The sequence below is a fragment of the Bubalus kerabau genome, chromosome 7 (assembly GCF_029407905.1).
Source record: "Bubalus kerabau isolate K-KA32 ecotype Philippines breed swamp buffalo chromosome 7, PCC_UOA_SB_1v2, whole genome shotgun sequence".
NCBI classification, from domain to species: Eukaryota; Metazoa; Chordata; class Mammalia; order Artiodactyla; family Bovidae; genus Bubalus; species Bubalus kerabau.
In genome coordinates, this window is record NC_073630.1 from 75,958,324 (window position 1) to 75,983,530 (window position 25,207).

A 25,207-nucleotide genomic window follows, 5' to 3' on the forward strand; every position below is an offset into this window, starting at 1 on the left:
CTGGAGTGGGGTGCCATTGCCCTCTCCGATCTTGGGCTAACTGAATACTAATCAACCAGAGTCAGATGACTGTGTGTGTGAAATTGCTCAGTCATGTCCGACTCTTTGCGATCCCGTGGACTGTAGCCTACCAGGCTCCTCCATTCATGGAATTTTCCAGGCAAGAGTACTGTAGTGGTTTGACATTTCCTTCTACAGGGGAATCTTCCTGACCCAGGGATCGAACCCAGGTCTCCCCCATTGCAGGCAGACGTCTTACCATCTGATCCACTAAGGAATGCTATTTTTGATAACATCATTAATGTACTAAAATTGCTGTTGCAGATATGTATACATATACATATATACATGCACATATTTAATGTAGGTAGGTATATCATCAGTAACATACAAATTCAGGTTGTTTCTCTAGGACAAGATGAGCTCACAGACCTGTATCACCAGGCCAGGGAATTTTAAACTGCAGACAACCTGACTCACAAAACCAGATTAAGAAACGGTGGGGCTTCCCTGGTGGCTAGTGGTTGAGAATCTGTCTTGCAATGGAGGGGAGGTGGGTTCTATCCCCGGTCAGGGAAGTAAGACCCCACATGCCATGTAGCAACTAAGCCTGTGTGCCACAACTAGAGTCTGTGCAAAGTGAAAGATCCCACCTGGCGCAACTAAGACCTGATGCAGCCAAATAAATAAGTAAATAAATATATTTTAAAAGTTAGAAGATGGTGATTAATCCCAATTTCTTTGTTCTTGCCCTTTAAAACATCCCTAACTTAAAGACCAAGAAGGGGTGCATCTGACACCTGTCTCCCATGCCCTTGCTTGGCATCCTGCAAATAAATCCTTAACTTTGCTGCAAACATCTGCTGTCAAAGAGTTTGGCTTTCTGAAGCACTTTCCCAGTTACAAACTGATCGGGGTTTTTGTTTTGTTTTGTCTAGGGGAAGGACTGAGGAAGCAGCCTTGTATCAACAAATGATGATATAAAGGAATGAGAACACAATGCTCTTGTGTCCTTAGGCATTTGTGGCAAGAAACTGTAGCAGTAATCGAAGTAAGAGATACCTCCACTTGCCCATGAGTATGTACCACCCATCTTTTATTTGGTGTGTGTGTGTTGAGGGGGTGGGGAACAGGGTCAGATGTGTATCTTTGCTTCTATATTTGGGACTGACACCATTATCCACCCAGTGAGTGGCGGAGAGAAAGCCTAGATACCCACCCACCCACAACTTCTTTTTACCCTGCTGTATGCAGTTAGATCTTCTGTCCTCCTGTCCCCAGTCTCTAGACCACTGCCCAGCTGGCCATATAACCCATTCCAGATTCTTGAATCTCCATTCCAAGAGGTTCTGAATTCGTCATCTACTGAGGGAGGGGCCTACAATCTGTATTCCTCCCCTGCCTGCCATCTGCATTTTTAAAATGCTAACTTCTGCTCTCTTACTTCAGGTGCTCTTGTTCAGCTTTTCCCTTAAGCTGTTCCAGTCTTGCGTGGCTACAGTAGGATAATTTAATTATCCTACTGCTACCTGCCAGGGTAATTTAATTCTGATATTAATGATAGCTTGTTTGAGTTTTTCTTCCCCTTTCAGTCTCTATTTCTTCTGTTGCTTTTGGACTCCCATGTTAGAGGCTTCCACAGGTGTCTGGTAATAATTGATTATTTAAAATGGGACATTTAAAAGCTGACTGAAAGTTCAGAGTCCGTGGGATATGTTTTTTGAAAACCAAATGAGAGAAAAGGGCTGCAGAGGTTGGGAGGAGGTCTCAGAATTCAGTATAAAAATTTTCAAGTGCCTGATGTCCTCTAATACAAGGACTCTGTTTTACTCTCTCCCAAATAAAAGGGCTTTCAGAATTGGGCTTTTAGGTTGATGGGTGGTATCATAAGGGTATAATTCATTCCCAAGGGAACTGCCAATCCTTTTAGTTACCCTGTTTATCCTTATGTGCAGAAGCCAGTTTCTCAGTTTTTTAGGGCCTTGATGTCTCAGTGGTAGGGGGAAAAAAAATCCACCTGCCAATGCAGGGAGGGTTCAATCCCTGGGTCAGAAAGATCCCCCGGAGAAGAAAAGGGCAACCCACTGCAGTATTCTTGCCTGGGAAATCCCATGGACAGAGGAACCTGGCAGGCTACAGTCCATGGGGTCCTAAAAGACTTGGACACAACCTAGCGACTAAAACAAAATGATGTAAATAGTATTGTTTACTGGCTTTGCTCCCTGCTGGTTTAGTCTTTCAGTTCAGTTCAGTCGCTCAGTCGCGTCCAACTCTTTGCGACCCCATGGACTGCAGCACGCCAGGCCTCCCTGTCCATCACCAACTCCCGGAGTTCACCCAAACTCATGTCCATTAAGTCGGTGATGCCAACCAACCATCTCATCCTCTGTCGTCCCCTTCTCCTCCTGCCCTCAATCTTTCCCAGCATCAGGGTCTTTTCAAATGAGTCAACTCTTTGCATGAGGTGGCCAAAGTATTGGAGTTTCAGCTCTAGCATAAGTCCTTCCAATGAACACCCAGGACTGATCTCCTTTAGGATGGACTGCTTGGATCTCCTTGCAGTCCAAGGGCCTCTCAAGAGTCTTCTCCAACACCGCAGTTCAAAAGCATCAATTCTTTGGCACTCAACTTTCTTTAGAGTCCAACTCTCACATCGATACATGACTACTGGAAAAAACCATACCCTTGACTAGACAGACATTTGTTGGCAAAGTAATGTCTCTGCTTTTTAATATGCTGTCTAGTTTGGTCATAACTTTCCTTCCAAGGAGTCAGCGTCTTTTAATTCGTGGCTGCCATCACCATCTGCAGTGATTTTGGAGCCCCCCAAAATAAAGTCAGCCACTTTTTCCCCATCTATTTGCCATGAAGTGATGGGACCAGATGCCATGATCTTAGTTTTCTGAATGTTGAGCTTTAAGCCAACTTTCTTCTTTCACTTTCATCAAGAGGCTCTTTAGTTCTTTTTCACTTTCTGCCATAAGGGTGGTGTCATCTGCATATCTGAGCTTTTCCAAATCATCTGAGCCCTTTGCTTTTGGTTTCAGAATTTTATCCCTTTCTATCCTTGAGTTTGTGACCCTAAAAAATCCTTTTACTGTCATTTTCAGGGGGTCTAAGAGGAAGCAAATGTAGAAGCAATGTTTAAGATACCATTTTTACCTGGTAATCTAGACTGATCATTCTAAAACATACATCAGAGCAGCCACAGCATTCTTAAGAAGCTTCAGTGGTCTCTCATTGCCTACATGGCATTCAGACTCTAGTAAGGCAAGTGAGATAGTTCATTATCTTTCTAGCCTAACCTCTCACAATTGACGACTGCTTCCTCACCCCACGCTCCACAGTCCCCACACCTGGTAGTGTCAGATCCAGCTATAATAAGACCCTAGTAAGTCTTCTGGGAGAAGGCAATGGCAACCCACCCCAGTACTCTTGCCTGGCAAATCCCATGGACGGAGGAGCCTGGTAAGCTGCAGTCCATAGGGTCACTAGGAGTTGGACACGACTGAGAGACTTCACTTTCACTTTTCACTTTCATGCACTGGAGAAGGAAATGGCAAGCCACTCCAGTGTTCTTGCCTGGAGAATCCCAGGGACGGGGGAGCCTGGTGGGCTGCCATCTCTGGGGTCACACAGAGTCGGACAAGACTGAAGTGACTTAGCAGCAGCAGCAGCAAGTCTTCTGAGCCTGCCAAACCCTTATCAAGTTTCCACACCTGTGCTTCGGCTGGGTCACAGGCTAAAAATCCTTTCTCTCTCCACACTGGCTCAATGAACAGTTACTCCTCTTATGGAAACACAGCTTCAACATTGCCTTTCTTCAAACTTTGTATGAGAATTTAGCTATCCTCCTCCAACCCCCATCCCATGAACCTAGCATACTGCTGGGAGCGATTGGCCATGGTCCCTGAGTGTCCCTGCAAATTCTTACTAAGTATGCAAAGAACACAAGGTACTGACTGCTTAGAGTGATCAATCTTCAGAGCTGAGGTAATGTCTTCCCCAAGTAGCAGGCTTGCTTCCACTTATTGTAAAAAGAATGAATCCCCCCAAACTTAGTACTCCTTTCCTGTAACACCACCCAGTTTGTGTGCAGACATCCATTTATGTCTGCCTCAGTCACCCAGGGGGACTTTGGAGGCTTGGAGAGCCATCAGACAGGATGCTCTGGCCACAAGTAATGAAATTCTCTAGTCTTTGACTCAGGAACCTCATGTGCGCTGCCATGAAACAGTAACAAGTTACCTTATTAGCTTTTAAATAGGGCCCAAGCCTAGACCCCTCCCAAACTGTGACTTAACACTTGTCGTAGATTCTATAGCAGCTGCATTGTTTCCAAGTCTGACCTAATTTAATCCCTCTTGACAGCAGAGACTCATGTGTTTTGCACCTGTTTCCTGAGTATCTTTTTATTCTTCTCCATCTACTACATGGTTCCCATTCCTGATAATCAAATACATACCCCAGTATTTTGCTGATCCTTTGCACATTTATTGGTACATTCTCATTTCATTGCTTCTCTTCACCTACTTCCCAACTCATCTCTCAGTTGACAATGTCATTGTTTCTTCTGAAAATAAAAATTATTTCAAAAAAAATTTTGAAAGTCCTTGATCCTACCCTGAGACAAGGTTAGGTCAGTTATGTGCTCCTGTAGCGTCATAGCCCATAACACGGTTGGGACTGTCTTGTGTGATTTATTCTAAGGGAGCTCAGCTGCTCAGTTGAAGTCAGAGGAAAGAGTGACGGGTGGTTGAGTTCATTCAGGCTCGGCACATTTGCCTGGTGACTGAAAAAACTGGAAGGATGAGGGAAGTCAGGTTGTTTGCAAGAGTGAGCCCACTAGAGTTCTCTAGAGAAACAGAACCAATGGAATAAATGGAGCTTAAGAAACTGGCTCAAAGAATTGCAGGGGCTGGCAAGTTTGAAACCCAGGGCAGACCCCCAGGCCAGAAATTCAGGTTAAGAGTTGATGTTGCAGCCCTGAAACAGCTTGGAAACTGGCAGGGTTTCTAGGCTGCAGGCCCAAGAATTCTAATTCAGGAAACTGCAATCTGTTCTTAAGGCCTCAACTGACTGGATGAGGCCTACCCACACTATGGAGGGCAATCTGCTTTACTCAGTTTACTGATTTAAATGTTTATTACATCTAAAAAATACCTAGACAGGTGTTTCAACAAACAACTTGACACCGAGAGCCTAGCCAAACTGAAACATAAAATTAACCACCACATCTAACATATCCATCACTGAAGCCAAACAAGCAATTTTCAATGATTGAGGAAGGGTGCAAGGACCAACCTGGGTCTCCTGTGTGTCATCATTTTCTGTTTGACATAGTGCAGTGAGAAATTCCAAAACAGTTAAAAGAATCGATTCCTGCCATCCAACAACTGAGCTACAGATCAGATCAGATCAGTCGCTCAGTCGTGTCTGACTCTTTGCAACCCCATGAATCGCAGCACGCCAGGCCTCCCTGTCCATCACCAACTCCCGGAGTTCACTGAGCCTCACGTCCATCGAGTCAGTGATGCCATCCAGCCATCTCATCCTCTGTCGTCCCCTTCTCCTCCTGCCCCCAATCCCTCCCAGCATCAGAGTCTTTTCCAATGAGTCAACTCTTCGCATGAGGTGGCCAAAGTACTGGAGTTTCAGCTTTAGCATCATTCCTTCCAAAGAATTCCCAGGGCTGATCTCCTTCAGAATGGACTGGTTGGATCTCCTTGCAGTCCAAGGGACTCTCAAGAGTCTTCTCCAACACCACAGTTCAAAAGCATCAATTCTTCAGTGCTCAGCCTTCTTCACAGTCCAACTCTCACATCCATACATGACCACAGGAAAAACCACAGCATTGACTAGACGAACCTTTGTTGGCAAAGTAATGTCTCTGCTTTTGAATATGCTATCTAAGTTGGTCATAACTTTCCTTCCAAGGAGTAAGCGTCTTTTAATTTCATGGCTGCAGTCACCATCATAAGAAGACAATTTCTGCACACAAAAACAAGCTTACATTAAGGTTGCCGTTTACTCTGAAGTGTCTGTGCAGTTCTACTGTTGAGGGGTCTGGATTTTCTCTTTGATCAACAAGAGGGCCGTTTCCCTTAGAGAAGTTGACTATACCTACTTGAAACCCAAAGAAGTCATGAGAAACTCACCGATGCTCTAGGGCAAGATTCTGAGAGGCAATGATACTAATATGATTAAGTGGATCAAGTCTGTCAAAGCACACTTTGCTAGATTCCAGGGAAGTAGAGATAATATCTAAAATTGGTACAGTAAGTAGTATGAGCTAATTATTTAAAACATACAGAGATTAATGACAAAAAAAATATTTAAAATGTGGATGCACTATAGAAGACTGGAGATGGCCTCTGCTTTCTTCACTTTAGCTATATGCATCTATTTTTATTGTTTTTGTTTTTTAGAGGTAGGACCCTGGTGTCTTTATTTTTGTGATTTTTTTTTGGTCCATGCTGTAAGGCATGCGGGATCATATTTCCTGACCAGGGATTAAACCTGTGCCTGCTGCAGTGGGAGCTCGGAGTCTTAACCACTGAAGACTGATAAGTCCCCTGGTATCTTTATTTTTAAACAGACTGTTTTTAAAGCAGTTTTAGGTTCACAGCAAAACTGAGCAGAAGGTACAGAGTTCCCATATGCCCTCTGTGCTGTGCTGTGCTTAGTCTTATCCAACTCTTGGCAACTCCACAGGCTGTAGCCCACCAGGCTCCTCTGTCTATAGGGATTCTCCAAGCAAGAATACTGGAGTGGACTGCCATGCCCTCCTCCAGGGGATCTTCCCAGGGAAGCCCCCCATATGCCCCCTACCCCTACATATAATAACCTCGACTGTTATCAATTTTCCCCCCACCCCGAGTGGTCCATTTGTTACAGCTGATGAACCTACACTGACATATCATTATCACCCAAATTTTCTAGTCTACATTAGGGATCATTCTTGGTGTCATATGCTCTATTCAGTTCAGTTCAGTCACTCAGCTGTGTCTGACTCTTTGCGACCCCATGGACTGCAGCACGCCAGGCTTCCCTGTCCATCACCAACTCCCAGAGTTTACCCAAACTCATGTCCATTGAGTCGGTAATGCCATCCAACCATCTCATCCTCTGTTGTCCTCTTCTCCTGCCTTCAATCTTTCCCAGCATCAGTGTCTTCTCCAATGAGTCAGTTTTTCACATCAGGTGGCCCAAGTATTGGAGTTTCAGCTTTAGCATCAGTCCTTCCACTGAATATTCAGGACTGATTTCCTTTAGGATTGACTGGTTGGATCTCTTTGCAGTCCAAGGGACTCTCAAGACTCTTCTCCAACACCACAGTTCAAAAGCATCAATTCTTTGGTGCTCAGCTTTCTTTATAGTCCAACTCTCACATCCATACATGTCTACTGGAAAAACCATAGCTTTGACTAGATGGACCGTTGTTGGCAAAGTAAAGTAATATATGATTATATTATTATGGATATATATTATAACCCAATATATTCTATAGGTTTGGACAAATATATAATGACATTTATTCACCATCATAGTAATACAGAAAATAGTTTGACTAACCTAAAAATTTCCCCTGTGCTTCACCTGTTCATCCCTCTCTCCCCACCAACTCCTGGCAACCACTGATCTTTTTATGTCTCCACAGTTTTGCCTTTTCCAGAATGTCATATAGTTGGACACATACAGTATGTACTCTTTTCAGACAGGCATCTTTCACTTAGTCATAGCCATTTAAGTTCACTCCATGTCTTTTCATGGCTTGACAGCTCATTTATTTTTAGGACCACATAATATTCTATTGTCTGGATGTACCACAGTTTATTCATTTATCTACTTTATTTTTATTTTAAAGAGTACTCCATTCCAACAACACACAGTTTGAAAATCTAAGCCTCCTCTTCTGTGACACCTTCCCTATTCTGGCTAGTGTTCCCCAGAACTTGGCCACTATCTTAGTGCTTACTTAGCACTGCATTTCTAACTATTTTATTCATCCCTTCTACTCCATCAGCAGTTTGCCTGGTTCATAAGAGATGTCCTATTATTGAAATGCCTGAATCAGCGAAGTAAGATATAACTAGGTGATGCCAAGAATGGATCCTGAGTATGACTGTCACTGTGCTGTTCACCATGATATACTACCTAAAAATCTTTATTTAGAAAAAGTATACACACATATTTAGATGTACTCATTACATGTATTTGTCACCAATGCATCACAAGGAATTCACAAAAAGTAGGCTTAGTTTAGTCCACAATATAGATTCTGTGAAAACATATTTCTCATTTTCTCTGCATCTTACCATACCTATATAAATTTAAAGCAGCTAAACAACATTTGAGATTACACTGATATAAAACTGTAATTCACAGTTCAGAAACTCGTGAAATAAAAGGTCATGGTGGAGAAAGAGTCAGAAATCTGTAAAATTACTCGTGTCACAGTACCATTTTCTTTTCTAAAAACATCGCAATAAAACCAAAAACTATGGAAAACACAAAAGTCAAATCAGAGATTTTGGTTTAGTACTTTCCCTGAGTCTCTTGTTTTATTTAAAAAAAATCAAATGTAAAAAATGTAAGTAAGGCTAGTTCAAAAGCGACCCAAAGGTCTCGCCTCCTCCATGGTGCCACTAAGAATACCTTTAAGACCAGAGGCTACATACACAAATGGGCCCAGGGCGTTATTCAAATGCCAGCTTGCTTGTGTCCCCAGCACAGGGTTATGTGGCCACTGCTGCCTGCCACATATGGGCTTAAAGAGCTGCCAACGGTTTCTCTTGCCTGCCATGACACAACATAGGAAACTAAATACGGAACGAAGAGAAAAAGACTATGGTTATTAATAAATATTATAATTCTAGGTGGATTTGGACACTATGTACACCACATCAAGGTCAGTTCAGTTCAGTCAGTTCAGTCGCTCAGTCGTGTCCCACGTCAAGGTAATGCACCTAAAAAAACACTTTTATGTTTTAAAAAGCTTACATAAGCAAGGGCTTTGGGCAAGTCACCTCAGATGTTAACAAAGTTAAAAAAAAAAACCTTAAAAAACTCTAATTCATTAGATCTCAGTAAAGTAGAATAAGTGGTAAATTAATGAGTCGATGCTTGGAATGAGATGAATACACTAACTGGAAAAGGTTGTTGTCTCCTTGATCCTTAAAACTGGCCCCTACAGTGTTTCGACTTGATCATCTCATTGCATACACGTCTGAAAGTGATCAAGCACTTCATTAAAAGACACATAATCCAATGAAGGACAAAACATTTGTTAGAATCTAAAAAAATGTATCTTTTACTTCAAATGTACTAGGTTACTTTCTGTGCTTCTACCATAAGGGCACTAAGTAGTATGGATCATATTAACACTTTCTAGTCAAATGTAGAAAAATTTTTTGCACAGACATCTTTTTACAGTCAGGGCATTTCAGAGCTAGGTGGCAAACTGTGTCCCCCTTTTGAAATCTTGACTGCAGACCAACAGCCAACATTTCAAAAGCTAATTCACTGTCTTAACATTGGGAGGTGGAATGATGGCTCTAACACCAAAATAACTGCTAGTTATTGAATTTAATAATATAAACACCTCATCGCACAGGTGAGGAAAGTGAGGCACAAAAGGTTTTTTTTTAGAGAACTGTAGATGATAGATAACTTTGGGGTATAATGGATTCAAGTTTAACTGAATCTGATGTATTGAATCTTATGATATATAATGAACAAGGAATTCACATGTCCTGTTTGCATCTAACACCCTAGTCTAACCTCTTGCAAACTCTTTAAAGCATGGACCTGGCAAATGACACTTAACCACTTGTCTTCTCTAACCAAGCTAGCTAATGCTTGAGAGAAAAAAACCAAACAGAACACATATTGTTGTATGAAATGCAATTAGCAATGTTCAATTATGAAAATATTCCATAAATGAATTTCAATAACTCTTAAACATTCCACAAAATTTCCTAAGAACCTGTGAGAGTATAATACCTGGCAATCCTCTCTAAAACAGAAATTCACCTATCTGCTGCATTACTGCTGATGATCTGAAATGTACATGATCTCTAAAAAATAACAGTACTGAATAAAACTGAAAGGATCACCCAAGTTCCTACATAATACCGAAGTATTTATCCAGGATTACTGAATAAATCATAGCAATTTGGTATCCTTTTCAGAAAAAAAAAAATCTCAAAACTTACAGCACAAGCATTTATTGTACCAACTGAGTAACAGTAAATGAAGGTATAACCACTACAGCTTCTTCACCAACTTTTTTGACCTGAAATATCATGTCTGCCTCTGGCAGCTACCATTCCAATTCCACAGGGTATTTTCCAGTCAGACAAGCTGTACAATGATCATTCTTTTCAAAACATTGCAGACCATTCTCATTTTCTTGAATCATAATATCTTCCTTTGTACAATGACCATTGTTTTCAAAACATTGCAGACCATTCCCATTTTCTTGAACCGCAATGTCATGCTTTTTCACTCTCTGTTTTTTCAATGTTCCTTCTTGTACAGATGAAACCAGTCCTTCTACTGACAGATACACAACACTGTTTGCTCCTAAAGGGGGAAAGAGGGGGAAAAGGTCATGACACTTCCTTTGGAAAGGAAGAACTGTCTAACAGAGAATAGTTACAAACAGAAAAACATAAGCCAGAATAAAAATTTCTCCTTTAGCCTCTCTTTTTTAATTTATTTTTTTTTAATTTCAATTATTTACTTATTTATTTGCTGCATGGCTTCTGGGATCTTAGCTCCTCAACCAAGGATTGAATCTGGGCCCTCAGCAGTAAGAGCTCATAGTCCTAGCCACTAGACTGCTAGGGAATTCCCTCCTTTAGCCTCTCTTAAAATAAAAAAAGGAGGGTAGTGGTGGTGGCTGGAGCATCAATAAAACACAGGATCTTTATTATTTTTTAAAATTTTAAATTGGAATTTAAGGGATAACATAATTTAAAATAGCACTGGAGAATCTGTGTCTAAAATGGATTCAAAAGGCTTCAGGAGTCAGTTTTCTTAAATAATAGATTTTGAAGTCAGGAAGATCTGGGTTCACATTTAAGCTCAAGGTCATTTACTTTTCCCAGGTCTGTATTTTTCATCTATCAGATAAGGGAAATACTAACTATAGCATTTTCATAATATTATTACAATAATATAGATATGGTCCTGGCAAAGAGTGAGTGTTCACAATGTATCAGTTGCATAATGTTCAAAATACTTAACTGGTAAGGTAGAGACACAACCAGGCATGACCAGTCAAGAGAAACACCAGCCGTAAAGCAATGAATGTGGTGGACATACCATACATGGATGAACATGTAGATGATATTTATAGTTTATACTTCACCTGAATTTGAAAGGTAAATGTCTTCCCAGGATGACCTCCATCTGCAAGTCTTCTGACCTCATTGTTAATGATGAGTCTACACAAGCTTTTCACTTTTGATTTGTACCCACATCCAAATTGTTTTATTAGAAATCTGTGGTGAAAGTACTTGTTTTTCTTCTGATCTGAGCTTCGGGAGATGTGAACTGATATGCGGCTCTCTGCTGTGAAAGCCCTTCTTCCTTCTCCTCTAAACTCACCTGGCCTAGCTCTCTTATCACAGCACTCACTATGGTGTCCATATACACCAGGCACTCCCACTGTTCGTCTGCTCAACATACATAACGTCTTCTTTTAACAAATATTGAACACTCTTTTTCATGAAAAGTGTAAAGATTGATAAGCTTGGATTTTCTGTTAAAAAATGAATAAAGATCAACGTTTATAGAAATTTTGATACCTACCTAGGTAATCTGAAATATGCTCAAATTCTGGTTTATTGGCAATAAGCTCTTCTTTTGTTGGTATGTTTATTCCCATGAAGCATGGATATCTAATTGGTGGTGAAGCTACGCGAATATGTACCTTGGAAAGAAATCATTTCATGCATTTATTAGTTCGACATTCACTGGAAGAACAATTATGCAAAATTCTGTCACTGGCAAATGCAACATAAAATTGTTTTATAGAATTTTTAAAAACATATGGGCAGCAAAGCACACTACAAAATTTCTTTCAAAATAATAGGTAGAAAAAAATTATGTGATATACACACAGACCTCCAAGTGTTAAGTCAGAATTACTTTTAGAATTAACATAAAGAATGACCAAGAATCCTACTTGAGGAGCCCTGTTCTAGACCCTAAAGTGACCTGGACACGAATTCTGAAATGTTAGCCACTTTTAAAGGGCTCTTCATACAGAGCTTCCCATTGTTTCTTTCTGTCACCTACTGACAAGGACATTTCTTTCTTCTGATCTCTCATTTTTCATTTATTACATTCCTAGGACCACCTTCATTTTTCTAACACTTGAAAGGAACTTTTGCCTACCTCTTATTTTACCATTTTATTCGTAAAAAGAAAATAACACCTACCAGGATATTTAAAAAAAAAACAAAACCAAAAACTTACTATTACAAAGAGCTGTGTTTGTCTACTTTTTTTAATCTATCATTATTTTCTGACTTTTGTCAGGAAAATTTACAAAGCTATAATCAGTGTCCACATTTACTTTTTACCTTTCTTATAACAGCAAAGATTTCCCCATGTTTAGCAGTCTTTATAGTTTTTAATGGTTGCATTGTATTTCATCATACTGATGTATCAATTTACCAAATCATTTCCTGCTGGTAGATATATAAGCTATTTCTAGTTCTTGTATTTATTTGTGTCTTATTCTTTTTTTACTATAGTATGGGTGATGAACTAACTTTACACTTCTTTGTCTTCATTACATGATTTTCACAGAATTCCAAAGAGAGTATCATAATCATAACTCGTCATTAAAAAAGGCTAGAAATCTTAAGCATAATTATCTTAGACTGTCATATTGCTTTCTATATCATTTTCTCCACAATGGATTTTATTTCTAAATCTGATCAACTATTAGTAAATGACACATCTCATTTAGTAATATGAATTACTAAAGTATTTAGTTAGAATAAGCTTTGAGATTTGATAATATAACCCAATGGGTCAAATTATTACAGTAGGACTGCTTCTACATCTTCATAAAAATAGTCATCAATATCCTACAAATTTAAAAGTATTCTATTTTGTGATTTGTTAGTTTTAAATTAGGTTTATAAAAATTTTAACATAAAATTTTACCGATTTTATCATATTGTAAATTATTGGTGCTTTAGCATAGGTGTTTTAATATTACTTACCTCTTTTGCACCAGATTCTTTGAGTAACTTGATTATGGGTGAGATGGTATTGCCTCTCACAATTGAATCGTCTACAAGAACAATTCTTTTTCCTTTAAAGTTGTCTGACAGTACTCCAAATTTTTTTGCAACACCAAGTTGTCTTAACCTCATGTTTGGCTGAATGAATGTTCTTCCTACATACCGGTTTTTACACAGCACCTCCACGTATGGAAGCCCACACTAAAAGAGAAGGAATAAAAGGACAATGAGCAGTACATATATGGAGAACGCAAGGGCCCTGTTTTCTCTAGGTCATGCTTCCATTAGAACATGTCTGTAAAAATTTTAAATGCAGTTATAATTTTGAGCTCTCCATCATCAGATTACAATTTTCCTTCACTATCTAAACTGTAGGGAAGACAAGGCAAAAAGAAAAATTATCAAAAGTTTTATACTTAGTGGGAAAACAATTCATTTTACTAGAATTTGTAATGTTTCTTTCTTACATATTGTTATTTCTCTATCTTGGAAGGAAATGCTAAGAATGTGAACACATGACAAAGAATAAATCACTATGAGAAAAAGGAACATATTGTATGCATATTATTTCTTTAAAAAGTTCATAAACTGAACTTCTCAACACAATGAATGTTGGGTATTATACCCCAGAATCACTATAATTATATAATCTACTTGGTTATGAAAAATGCAGTTAAGCATAGTACTAAGAACATTATACAAAATTTTAAAAAATAGCTTTATTACTACCCACACTCAGCAGGAAAGAATACACCAGTGGCTTATGAGGGTACTTTAAAATAAGTAAATATTACCACTAAACTCAATAGATAGTATGATGTTATCTTTCTAAAATGAGGAGATCATTCTCCTCCTCTTTGGGTGAATTTTTTATGGATCCGCTAAAAAACAGTGCCACTAAATGAAAAGGCTGGAAAATAAGTAACTCTTGTAAAGAAACAATGTCTTTTTCCTTACTCATAAATTGATGAGCTTCTCTTTATATACATGAATTTCTAATCCCAGTGCTAAATAAGCAGTTCACTGTGTGTTAATGAAGAGAAAATACCTTTGTTGCGTAACCAAGAGCAGCAGGTGTAGCGGATTCTGGGACAGTGCTAACCAAATCTGCATCCACAGGGGCTTCAATGGCCAGCTGCTGACCACAACGATATCTTACTGTGTAAACCATCTGGTCTAGAATATTTGGAAAAGGAAATAGATTTTTACTTAGTATAATATAGCCCAGCATATCATTATTGGAAGAAACTAGCTTGTTAGAACTCTATAGAATTGAGTACCAAAAGAAAAGCAAGACAAAAAACACTAAAGTGGAAACTCATAAATCAGAGGGAATTCACTCTTAGAAAAAAAAAAATTAACCTCGGGATTCCCCTAGTGGTCCAGTAGTTAAGAATTCAACTTGCAATTCAGGGGACGAGGACTCAATTGCTGGTCAGGGAACTAAGATGCTGCAGAGCAGCTAAGCCCGTGCGCTCTGGAGCCTTCATGCCACAACTAGAGAGCCAGGCTGCTGCAACGACTGAAGCCACTAGACAGCCAGCGTGCTGCTGAGGCTGGCATGCTGCCCCGAGAGTCCATGCACCACAACAAAGATCCCACACGACATAGTGAAGCTCTGAGGGGCCACAACCAGGACCCGAAGCAGCCAAATAAATGTAAGTTAATTAAAAAAATTAACCTTAATACATAGCTAAAAATTATAATCTTTACTCCAAAAAGGAAAAAAATCTGACAGTCAGAGGAACTGTGATCTTTTCACAACGTGTAACTGTGCCTTCAAAGCCTTTGGGCCCAAGCACTTTCTTGTTTCAATGAGATAACAGATTTATATCAATATAGAGATATTTTACTTACTTTCAAATATACTATCTGGTCTTGCAAAATAAACATATTCAAAGATGCAGAAAGCCATTGCGTTTCCTTCAGACCTTGGTATAATATCAAGAGTTTGGATTTTATGTCTGGATATCTCCACAATTTCTCCAGGCAAGACTTCACGGTAATATCTTGGGAAACAATGTTAAAGGAGACTTGAAGTAAACCAGTCCTTAAGGCTAATTATCTATTATAAAGTGCACCGAGTCCCTTTCCTTATAATGGAAAAAGGGTTCAATTTAATATAAAGTCTATTGGCTTAAAAAAGAGAGTATTCCTCCAACAGTAATTTCTATAAATCTGCTACCCTACACTTGAATTTAGAATTTTAAAAAATGAAAGTCCTGCATTTTATTGATTTGTAACAGAATGAAGGTTAAAGAGAACATTTTTATCCTGGCTTAAATTTTTTTGCTCATAACTATTCCTTGTTGAGGAGATTCTTCCTTTCTAAAATAAGTCTCACGGTATTTTGAAAACAAGATCCCAGTTCCAGGATGAGAAGGTACTACTGGCACGTTAGGGTTTCCCTAGTGGTTCTGTGGTGAAGAATCTGCCTGCCAATGCAGGAGACATGGATTCGATCTCTGGGTTAGGAAGATGCCCTGGAGAAGGAAATGGCAATCCCCTCCAGTATTCTTGCCTGGGAAATCCCAAGGACATAGAAGCCTGGTGGGCTACAGTCTATGGGTTCACAGAAGTCAGACATGACTTAGCAACTAAACCAGGACATTAATGTTAGTGCAACTGCTGAGCACAATGTACACAAGAAACTGCATTTAAAAGCATGTGTTCTTGCAGACATCAGAAGCAAAACTTTCAGGTAAAAATTTTTTTAATTGACATGGAAAAGTTACGTTGAATGCTACAAAATTTACCTTGCACCGATAGATAAAAAGCTACAAGATTCTGAAGACACCACCCATCCTTCTGTTTCTGATGTTTTTTTTCCTGTAAATCACAAGACAATCAATTCAGTTATTGAATTCAAGACATTTAAAAGAGGCTACCTATTTTAGGAGAACAGTTAAACACCAATTTTATAAACAAAAGAACTCAATCACTATCCATGACTATGACTTTAAGAACTCTTCATTTGACTAGTACCAAAGATAAGATTGCAAGCTTCCTTCAAACAAAATGATTTCATGGCTTGAATAAGACATCTGACAAGTCAAAAAGAAAATCACTGAAATCATACTGCACAAATGAAAAAGCTGGGCAAAGGATATGAATAGGCCGTTCAGGCAGGACAAAACAGGAATGCCCATTAAATGTATTAAAAGTGGCTCATCCTCAGAAATACTCAAGGAAATGTACTTTAAAAACTAAGTGCCAAGACGTCCCTGGCAGTCCAGTGGTTTAAAAGTTGGTGCTTCCAATACAAGGAGTACGAGTTTGGTTACTGACCAGGGAACTAAGATCCCACATCCTACCTGGAGTAACTAAAAAAGAGGAAAAAACTAAGTGCCACTTCTTTCTTTTTTACTTAGCTTTTTTATTCAATAAGTTCCTAATACCTAAAGATTTCAGGGTGTGCCAACAGTAGGGCAATGACTTGGAAAAGCATTATGAAATTATTGTATTTCTTTTGACGTTCATTACCTTTATCATTTATATCAGAAATAGGAATAAGACGACCAATGCATAGAGGACGATTTCCATAGGGATCTCGGACTGCATAAATCACATCTTTGTGCATTATAAGCAGAGAATATGCCGTGGGTGCTTCCTTCATTAAATTTTTAATCCTGGAATCAGTTAAATAATTCAATGAATAATTTTCATTATAAACGCATGCAAGACAAAGGTCTCATTATCACAGCTGCAAGCTCAGTCTACTTTTATAATTACCTAGCTACCCAGTCTGGGGTGTCATCTTGTTCCTGAGGAGGGGTATAAGCCAGTAGCTGAGTGATCATTTCACTATCAGAACTTGTTGACAGACCAATACCATGACGCAGAAGCTATTTAGAAAGGAGAAAAGTCATAATCATTAGAGGGGAAACTTCAACTCACTCTTCACCCAAGAGCCTGCCATCACAGAAAGAGATCAGATATTGTGTGGATGCTGTTATGAAATCCTGCATTCTACCAATGGTAGGTATATATATTTAATAATGTACTAATAATATACTGTATATCTACTGCTGGAGGCAATGGGAAGTCTCTGAAGCTTTTCAAACAGGGGGAAAAAAAGTGCTTTAGGAGGTATACAGGAAAGCCTTTGAAAACTAAGTCTAGAGGAATGTAGACCTGCAGTAGGTAGGTGGGGAGGCAGATGGGGACAGCATGAGGGTTTGGGATTGTGGTTCTAACTTTTTCAGTCCACTCCTGACAAACAGGACACATCCCCATAAGAGTGGCACACTGCAGTAGGGACTTTCAGCCCAGGTTTGCTGGCGGTGGTGATGGTGGCTACCTACCCTCACTGATCAGCCCCGATGCAGTGAAATGTGCTGAGATGAAGCTGAGTACCTGCCTAAGGGGTTAGGTCTAGAAATAATGAACAAGGTGTTGTTTGTAATTGAACTTTTGGTGGTGATCTCTAAAGAGTGAGTTTTAAAATAATTTTTACTTCATATTTATATTTTTGATTGAATAAAAAATTTGTTTTCATTTCATAGCAAAAAACTGTATTATTACAATGACAATGCCAGAGCCTAAGAAGAGGGTAGGACAAAGTTCTGGGAATAATTCAATCAGTTTTCCAAATCACTATTCCAAAACAATGCATCAGAATCACCTCAGGAGCATATTACACTGCGGATTAAGCCACCTCATTCCCACCCCAGACTCTGGGGGGAATATCTTAGAATTTGTAATGAGAACAAGTACTCCGCGTAATTCTGTTACAGTTGTTCTTTGCAATTAGGTAACAGGTGGCAACAACAAGATAATACACTTTACCAAGATCCTCCATACTTCTTTTCAATAATTTATCACAATCATGAAAAAAGCATTAAAGAAAAAACACCCTTACCTTTTTCCTTAAGCGCGCAGCATTAACTAATTCGCCATTATGTGCCACAGCTATTTTTCCATGAAGTGTTTCAACAACAAAGGGCTGGCAATTTTCTAATTCACAGTTTCCTGTTGTGGCATACCTTGTGTGTCCAATTCCAAGATTTGAAGTATATAATTTCTTCAAATTGTCTTCAGTAAATACGTGATTTACAAGACCCATTCCCTTGCAAAGTCAAAATAAAAGCTCATCTTAGGAAAAAAAACACTAGTAGCACTGTTATTGGAGAAGGCAATGGCACCCCACTCCAGTGTTCTTGCCTGGAGAATCCCAGGGACCGGGGAGCCTGGTGGGCTGCCGTCTATGGGGTCGCACCGAGTCGAACATGACTGAAGTGACTTAGCAGCAGCAGCAGCAGCAGCAGCAGCACTGTTATAAGCTTCTGCTCAGACAATTCCAAATTAGAAAACAAAGTTCACTTAATTTCCCTGTGCTTCAGAATTCTAATCTTAAAACAAAACAAAACAAAACAAAACAAAACAAAAAACTAACCTAATTGTAAGAACTGTAAAGCATTAAAATATATATCTGTGGTGGAATTCATATAACAAAATTAATCATGCTTGTTTTATAAGATTGTTGTTTAGTCACTAAGTCGTGTCTGACTCTTTTGCCATCTCATGGACTATGGCCCTCCAGGCTCCTCTGTCCATGGAATTCTCCAGGCAAGAACACTGGAATGGGTAGCCAACCCCTTCTCCTGTGGATCTTCCTGACCCAGGGATTGAACCCAACTCTCCTGCACTGCAGGCAGATTCTTTACCTACTGAGTCACCTGTTTCATATGATGCTGCTAAGTCACTTCAGTCGTGTCTGACTCTGTGCGACCCCAGAGACAGCAGCCCACCAGGCTCCCCTGTCCCTGGGATTCTCCAGGCAAGAACACTGGAGTGGGTTGCCATTTCCTTCTCCAATGCATGAAAGTGAAAAGTGAAAGTGAAGTCGCTCAGTCGTGTCCGACTTTTAGCGACCCCATGGACTGTAGCCCACCAGGCTCCTCTGTCCATGGGATTTTCCAGGCAAGAGAACTGGAGTGGGGTGCCATTGCCTTCTCCGTTTCATATGATACTTCTTGATAAAACATTGAAGAACAGATGTACTAAGTGGTAACATTTGTCAACTATAATCAACTAAATTATAATTTTAAATTCAAAGTATGTTAAAGTATTCAAATAAATGATAACTTGTCTGAGTCAATCTAGCAAATTATCACTGGGAGAGAAATGCACCATAGAAGAACAAATAAAAACGTTGACCCTTGAACAATACAGCTTGGACTGCACAGGTCCACTTATTCATGGATTTTTTTTTCCAATAAATATATCAGAAAAAAACTTTTGGAGGTTAGCCATGATATAAAAATACAGTGAGCCATGTAGCCTAGAGTAAAAAATTTAAGAAACTGAGTATGTCATGGATGCATAAAATATTTGTAGATACTAATCTATTTTATCATTTACTACCATAAAAATATACAGAAACCTATTATAAAATGTTAACATTTATCAAAACTTATTCACACAAAAAACACAAACCATAAATGGTGCTATTTGCTTTTTCAAGAAATGTAAACAAGCATAAGGGCACAGTATTAAGTAACTGCATAAAATGAACTGCAGTCCATACTGCACTACTGATATTATTTTGGAGCCACCTGCTGCTAATATTGTGGGGAGTTCAAGTGTTGCAAGTATCCACTTGAATGCAAGTATGCCATCTGATGTTAATCACCTCTGGGTGAGCCACTCATCTCTACGTCAAGTTGCTTACTGTAGTGAAAAGTCTCCTCTCCCAGTTATTGAGTATTTTGCTTCGTGTTCAGTGCAATACTGAACCTTGAGTACCACCACAGGACTCATACAAAGCGACACTAGTGACACTGGAAGTGCTCTCAAGAAGTAAAGCCGTGACTTGACAAGAAAAAGGTGCATTGCTTGAGGTCTACTGTAGACTGTGGCCTACAGCTGTGGTGGCCCTGCCATTTCAAGATAATGAATCCAGCATAAAGACCATTGTAAAAAAAAGAAAGGGAAACACATGAAGCCATTGTTGCAGCTAGACCAGCTGGCACAAACACTATGTCCTTTTTGCGAAACACTCTTTTATCTCATATTGAAAATGCAGCTCTTAGGTGGGTTCAGGATGGCTATAAGAAAGGCATACCTATTTAATAAGATTTGAGAAAAAGTGTAGTTATTTAAATGATGACAATGCAAAAGGAAGGTGAAGGATCTAAAGCTGGAGAATTAAATGTCAGTGAAGGATGGCTGGAGATTTTTAGGGAGAAGTTTGGCTTAAAAAATATCAAGATTTAAGGCTGGAAAGGATGGACTAACTCTCCGGTTTTATGCAAATGCAGTAGTGTTTATAATTAGGACTGCCCTTATCTATAGGTTTCGAACCCCTGAACCTTGAAGGGAAAGGATAAACAGCAGCTGCTAGTCTTCTAACTCATGATTGAACCATAAAGCCTGCACAACATGAACTCTTTTTCTGGATTGGTACCATTCACTGATGCTTTATTCCTGAAGTCAGGAAGTACCCTGCCAGTAAAGCACTGCTTTTTAAAGTTCTGTTGATATTGGGCAATGTCCTTGGCTACTCAGAACCCCGTAAGTTCAACAGTGTTGAAGCCAAGTGGTTGAAGCGATCTGCTTGCTCCCAAACACGACATCTCTCATTCAGCCTCGATGTCAGGGGATCATAAGGACTTTCAAGGCTCATTACACATGGTACTCTATGGAAAGGACTGTCAGTGCCATGGAAGACAACCCTAACAGAAAGAACGGCATGAAAGTCTGAAAGAATTACACCACTGAAGATGCCGTTGTCATTATTAAAAAAGCTGTAAAAGCCATCAAGCCTGAGACAATAAATCCATGCCAGAGAAAACTGTGTCCAGAGGTTGTGCATAACTTCACAGGATTTACGATAGAACTAATCAAGGAAATCATGAAAGAGATTGTAGATATGGCAAAAAATTAAAAATAACTGATGGAGATGAGTGCTTTCAAACCAGTGCCAGGTGATGAGGAAGAAAACATGAAGAAAGCAGTGCCAGAAAACAAACTGACATCAGACAGTCCAGCAGAAGGGTTCTGATTGTTTAAGACTGCTTTTGACTTATTTTATGATATAGACCTTTCTATGGGCACTAAACTAAAGCAAAGGGTAGAAGGATGGTATTGTACAGAAACATGTTTAGAGAAGTAAAAAAGCAAGTAAGTGAGACAGAAACTATGACGTATCCATCAAGCTACACCCAGTGTGCCTGCCTCCCCTCCCACCTCCACTATCTCCTTCCACACCCGAGACAGCAAAACCAACCTCTCCTCAGCCTACTCATCATGAACGATGACTACTAGGATGAAGAACTTTATGATGATCCATTTCAATTTAATGAACAGTGATTAACCGTCATATTGTACAGTTAATAAAGTTATCTTATTGTGGACTGAGTGACTTCACTTTCACTTTTCACGTTCATGCATTGGAGAAGGAAATGGCAACCCACTCCAGTGTTCTTGCCTGGAGAATCCCAGGGACAGGGGAGCCTGGTGCGCTGCCATCTATGGGGTCACACAGAGTCGGACATGACTGAAGTGACTTAGCAGCAGCAGCATTGTGGATGTGTGAGAGGCTTTGTGAGAAAATCTAATAACTCTATGGTGAAAACCATATGGACATTTTTGTGTCAGTACCATCACCGTTACCTAAGCAGTCAATGTGTAGAACACTATGTGCAAGACTGGTGTTAAGGTGGATAGCCCAGCCTTACATTGGCATAAAGTAATGATATTTTATAACAATTCACTTATTAGTGTATAGGCTAGGCAACCAAAAAGCAATCATATTGCTATTTCTTTGTTATCAATGCATGAATTTTTATACCCTAAACAGGAATTTTTTCACATTATCTTTTCATTTTCGAGGTCTATGTTAGCAATACGTATACCGTCTACAGTGTTCTGTACCAACTTAAGACTATACTAACATAGATACCGACAACTTACATTATAAACAGTCAACATAAGCTTATTGCACCAACAAAGACAGTACTGTACTATAATTTCTATTCCTTATGATTTTAATAATATTTTCTTTTCTCTAGCTTACTTTATTGTAGAACACTATATACAATACATATGACATACAAAATAAGTTCCTATACTGTTAAAGGATCAACTATGCTTCTACATACAAATTATTTTTATTCAAAGTCCCCCCCTCCACCTCTATATATTAGCTGTCTTCTGACTATTGTTACTTTTATCATCAACACTTTTCAATGTTTAAATATACCTTGTGTGTTTTGAATGTGGGTATCGAATTTCCATCACTGGTCACAATACCAGCACTCTCCTGACCCCTGTGAAGATAAAAAGGTGTCAAACTGTTAAATTTACCTCAGTGATAAATTTCTTAATGGATCTTATGGAACATGCTTTTCTCAATAACATCCATGAACTCAGTCTGACACATTAAATGCCACTAGCACCAGGGCCACTTCCACTCACGATGATGACAATGATTAGAAGAGCAGATGAGACTGAGTTATGACTAATAAGCCGGCACTGTCTTAAGCATGTATACGAATGATCCAATTTATTAGGCTTTCAAAACAATCCAACGAAGTAGTAACTATGATTACTATTCACATTTTACAGATAAGGACAACACTAAAGAAACAGAATTAACTCATCCAGTATCACACAGAGAATGGTGGCATGGCCAAGATTAGGACACAGACAACCTGACTTCAGACCCTGTGCTTGTAACCTCTTTAATAGGTGACCTCTAAATAAGGTTGAGTATGTAGATATAAATTAAAAGCCCCAAATAAAATAGCAGGTAAAATGTTTGTGGGTACTGGAATCATAACATTTTTTTTGTTTTGTTTTGCTTTTTTGCACTTCCCAAATTTCTTCTGACAAATAACTATCTCTTTTTTCATCAAAAAACAAATGCTGCTTCAAAAAGCCCTAAGCTGATCAGGCACTCTGTATCTCATTTCCTGACTTAGTGCTATCAGGTGAGGATACAGAGAAAGCCAGAAGCTAGGTTTCTAGCTCAGTAGGGTAGCACACTGGTAAGACTTTAAAGCATCTGCACCACGGTGGAGTATAAACTCAAAAGATAAACTAAAAGCTCCACTACTTAACAATTTTTAGTAGTTCTGAACATGTGCTATAAATACTAGGTGTTTGTTAACAAATTTTTGTTCCAAAGAATATGTATCAGGGTAGAAATAAAAGTAAATCTCTACCATACATACATTAACAATTACTAACATGATTTATTTGGTAGAAAGGATCTTTTCTAAAATTATAATAGGCATTTTAATGACAAGAGAAACTACAACATTAAATGCATTTGCAAAGTAAAAATCTAGAAAATTAAAAGTGAAGTAATTTTGCTAAATTACCAATGCATTAAATACCATGAACTATTATGCTGAAAACAGACATGCATAATACTATACATCCTATACAACTGAATAATTTGTGACTTAAGATTAATTTATTTGGTTAAATCATGTGGTCTTCGGTTAACCAATGTCAGAAGAACTAAGTGATTCATATCAGAGGGAAAAAAAATACCTTAGTCACAAACCTTTGTGGCAGAAAGAACCTCTGCCAACCATTTCCAAAACAAACAAGCAAAAAATCAACAATCATATACTAAATTAGAAATAAACAAACACAAAAAAGGTTTTCTTTCCCTTTTGTCTCACGGGTAATTTGTTCTTTAAAGCTGAAATGAGTAACCTCAGGGATCTTTTAGGTCCAGGCTTCTTTAATCAGGAAGCCTGCTTATTTGGCAGGTTCTCAAGTTACTCCCCTAGGGCAGCTTGAACCAGTTAAACTAGATCCTTTCAGCTCTTCACAGCTTATTGACAACCAGCCGTCTGGTTTCCTAGGAAACAAAACCTTGGCTAGAAATAGTGAATCATTTCCAGGTCACTTTCAACATGGAGAGTGGAGCAGGAAAGCACTGGACTGAGGAAGAGGTTAAAGCTTTGCTAAGTGTCTGGGCAGAAAAAAATATACGAAAACAACTTTATGGAACACTGAGAAATAAAGGAATATTTATTTACATTGCTAAAAGGCTGCGAGCACTAGGAGTATACAGAGATTGGAAACAGTGCCGGGCAAAGTACAAAAATCTCAAATATGAATACAGAACAGTTAAATATGCCCTCAACTCTGGAGACAGCTCTAAAACTATGAAGTTCTTCCATGATTTGGATGCCATCCTGCAGTATGAACCTGCCACACCATTAACAGAGGAAGATGCAAATGACATGTGCCTGGCAACGCTGAGCCCAAGTGCAGCCCCAGAGACCACCGAAGGTAAAAAGAAAAAGTACCATTCTTTTGTTTTTACCTAACAAACCGAAAGAGAACCAGACTTCTGAGTTCATATGATAAATATAGCCTGAAATATCAAGGGTAAGAAAAACAACTGACCTGTATGTATATGCTATTTTGCACAAGGTAAAAATTAATTTTAAAAAATAATTGAAATAATGCCACCATTCAAAAAATCTGTAAAATAAAAAAAACAAACACATTAAAATGGTACCAACTGTTAATGCCAACTGCTCCTTACTCATGTCTGATATGGTTTTTGGAAAATAGATTGGGTTCTGAAAGTATTTTTAATCTTAATTTTATGAGTACTGAAAAAAATATATAGGTATTGCTCAACTGTTGTTTTCCCAGGTCCAAAATAAGACAGAACTTTCTGCTCTATATTAATGTTCCCACTTTCCTAAATTTATAAACAAAAGCACTAAAATACTAGTAACTGATAAAAAATGTCATTACTAGTTTGGAAGAACATCTCCATTTTAACAGAAAGTAAAACATAGATTTGATAGGTTAAATTATTTATGTTTAAATTATTTAAATACTGACATACCTTGAGGATATTGTGCGTTGGGTTCTAGATCTCTGCAATAAAGCAAATATCCCAACAAAGCCAAGTCATACAGACTTTTTGGACAGGAAAGCCTGGCGTGCTGCAGTCCATG

The 25,207-nt window shown here is 38.8% G+C and overlaps 2 protein-coding genes across 11 annotated transcripts in view; one reads left to right on the plus strand and one right to left on the minus strand.

Moving 5' to 3' along the window:
* Positions 1–10,213: 10,213 nt before the first annotated feature.
* The window catches only part of PPAT (phosphoribosyl pyrophosphate amidotransferase), a 38,961-nt gene continuing 23,967 nt past the window's right edge, over positions 10,214–25,207 (minus strand). The window contains exons 2-12 of one of the 6 annotated variants that reach the window (XM_055588656.1): positions 24,642–24,719; positions 22,474–22,540; positions 18,130–18,336; positions 17,001–17,113; positions 16,752–16,897; positions 16,025–16,097; positions 15,126–15,277; positions 14,317–14,444; positions 13,248–13,469; positions 11,821–11,941; positions 10,214–10,587 (exon numbers count right to left, since the gene is read on the minus strand). In XM_055588656.1, coding sequence (XP_055444631.1) covers positions 10,325–10,587; positions 11,821–11,941; positions 13,248–13,469; positions 14,317–14,444; positions 15,126–15,277; positions 16,025–16,097; positions 16,752–16,897; positions 17,001–17,113; positions 18,130–18,336; positions 22,474–22,540; positions 24,642–24,719 — 1,570 coding nt within the window. In that variant the 3' untranslated portion in view covers positions 10,214–10,324. Of the gene's footprint in view, positions 10,588–11,820; positions 11,942–13,247; positions 13,470–14,316; positions 14,445–15,125; positions 15,278–16,024; positions 16,098–16,751; positions 16,898–17,000; positions 17,114–18,129; positions 18,337–22,473; positions 22,541–23,771; positions 23,929–24,641; positions 24,720–25,207 lie in introns of those variants that run through there. The other 5 variants (XM_055588658.1, XM_055588660.1, XM_055588659.1 and 2 more) reach the window with 5 other exon arrangements.
* The window catches only part of PAICS (phosphoribosylaminoimidazole carboxylase and phosphoribosylaminoimidazolesuccinocarboxamide synthase), a 44,529-nt gene continuing 43,355 nt past the window's right edge, over positions 24,034–25,207 (plus strand). For 2 of the 5 annotated variants that reach the window (XM_055588650.1, XM_055588651.1), the window contains exon 1: positions 24,049–24,524. In XM_055588650.1, the coding sequence (XP_055444625.1) occupies positions 24,143–24,524 (382 nt within the window). In that variant the 5' untranslated portion in view covers positions 24,049–24,142. Of the gene's footprint in view, positions 24,525–25,207 lie in introns of all 5 variants that reach the window. The other 3 variants (XM_055588653.1, XM_055588649.1, XM_055588652.1) reach the window with 3 other exon arrangements.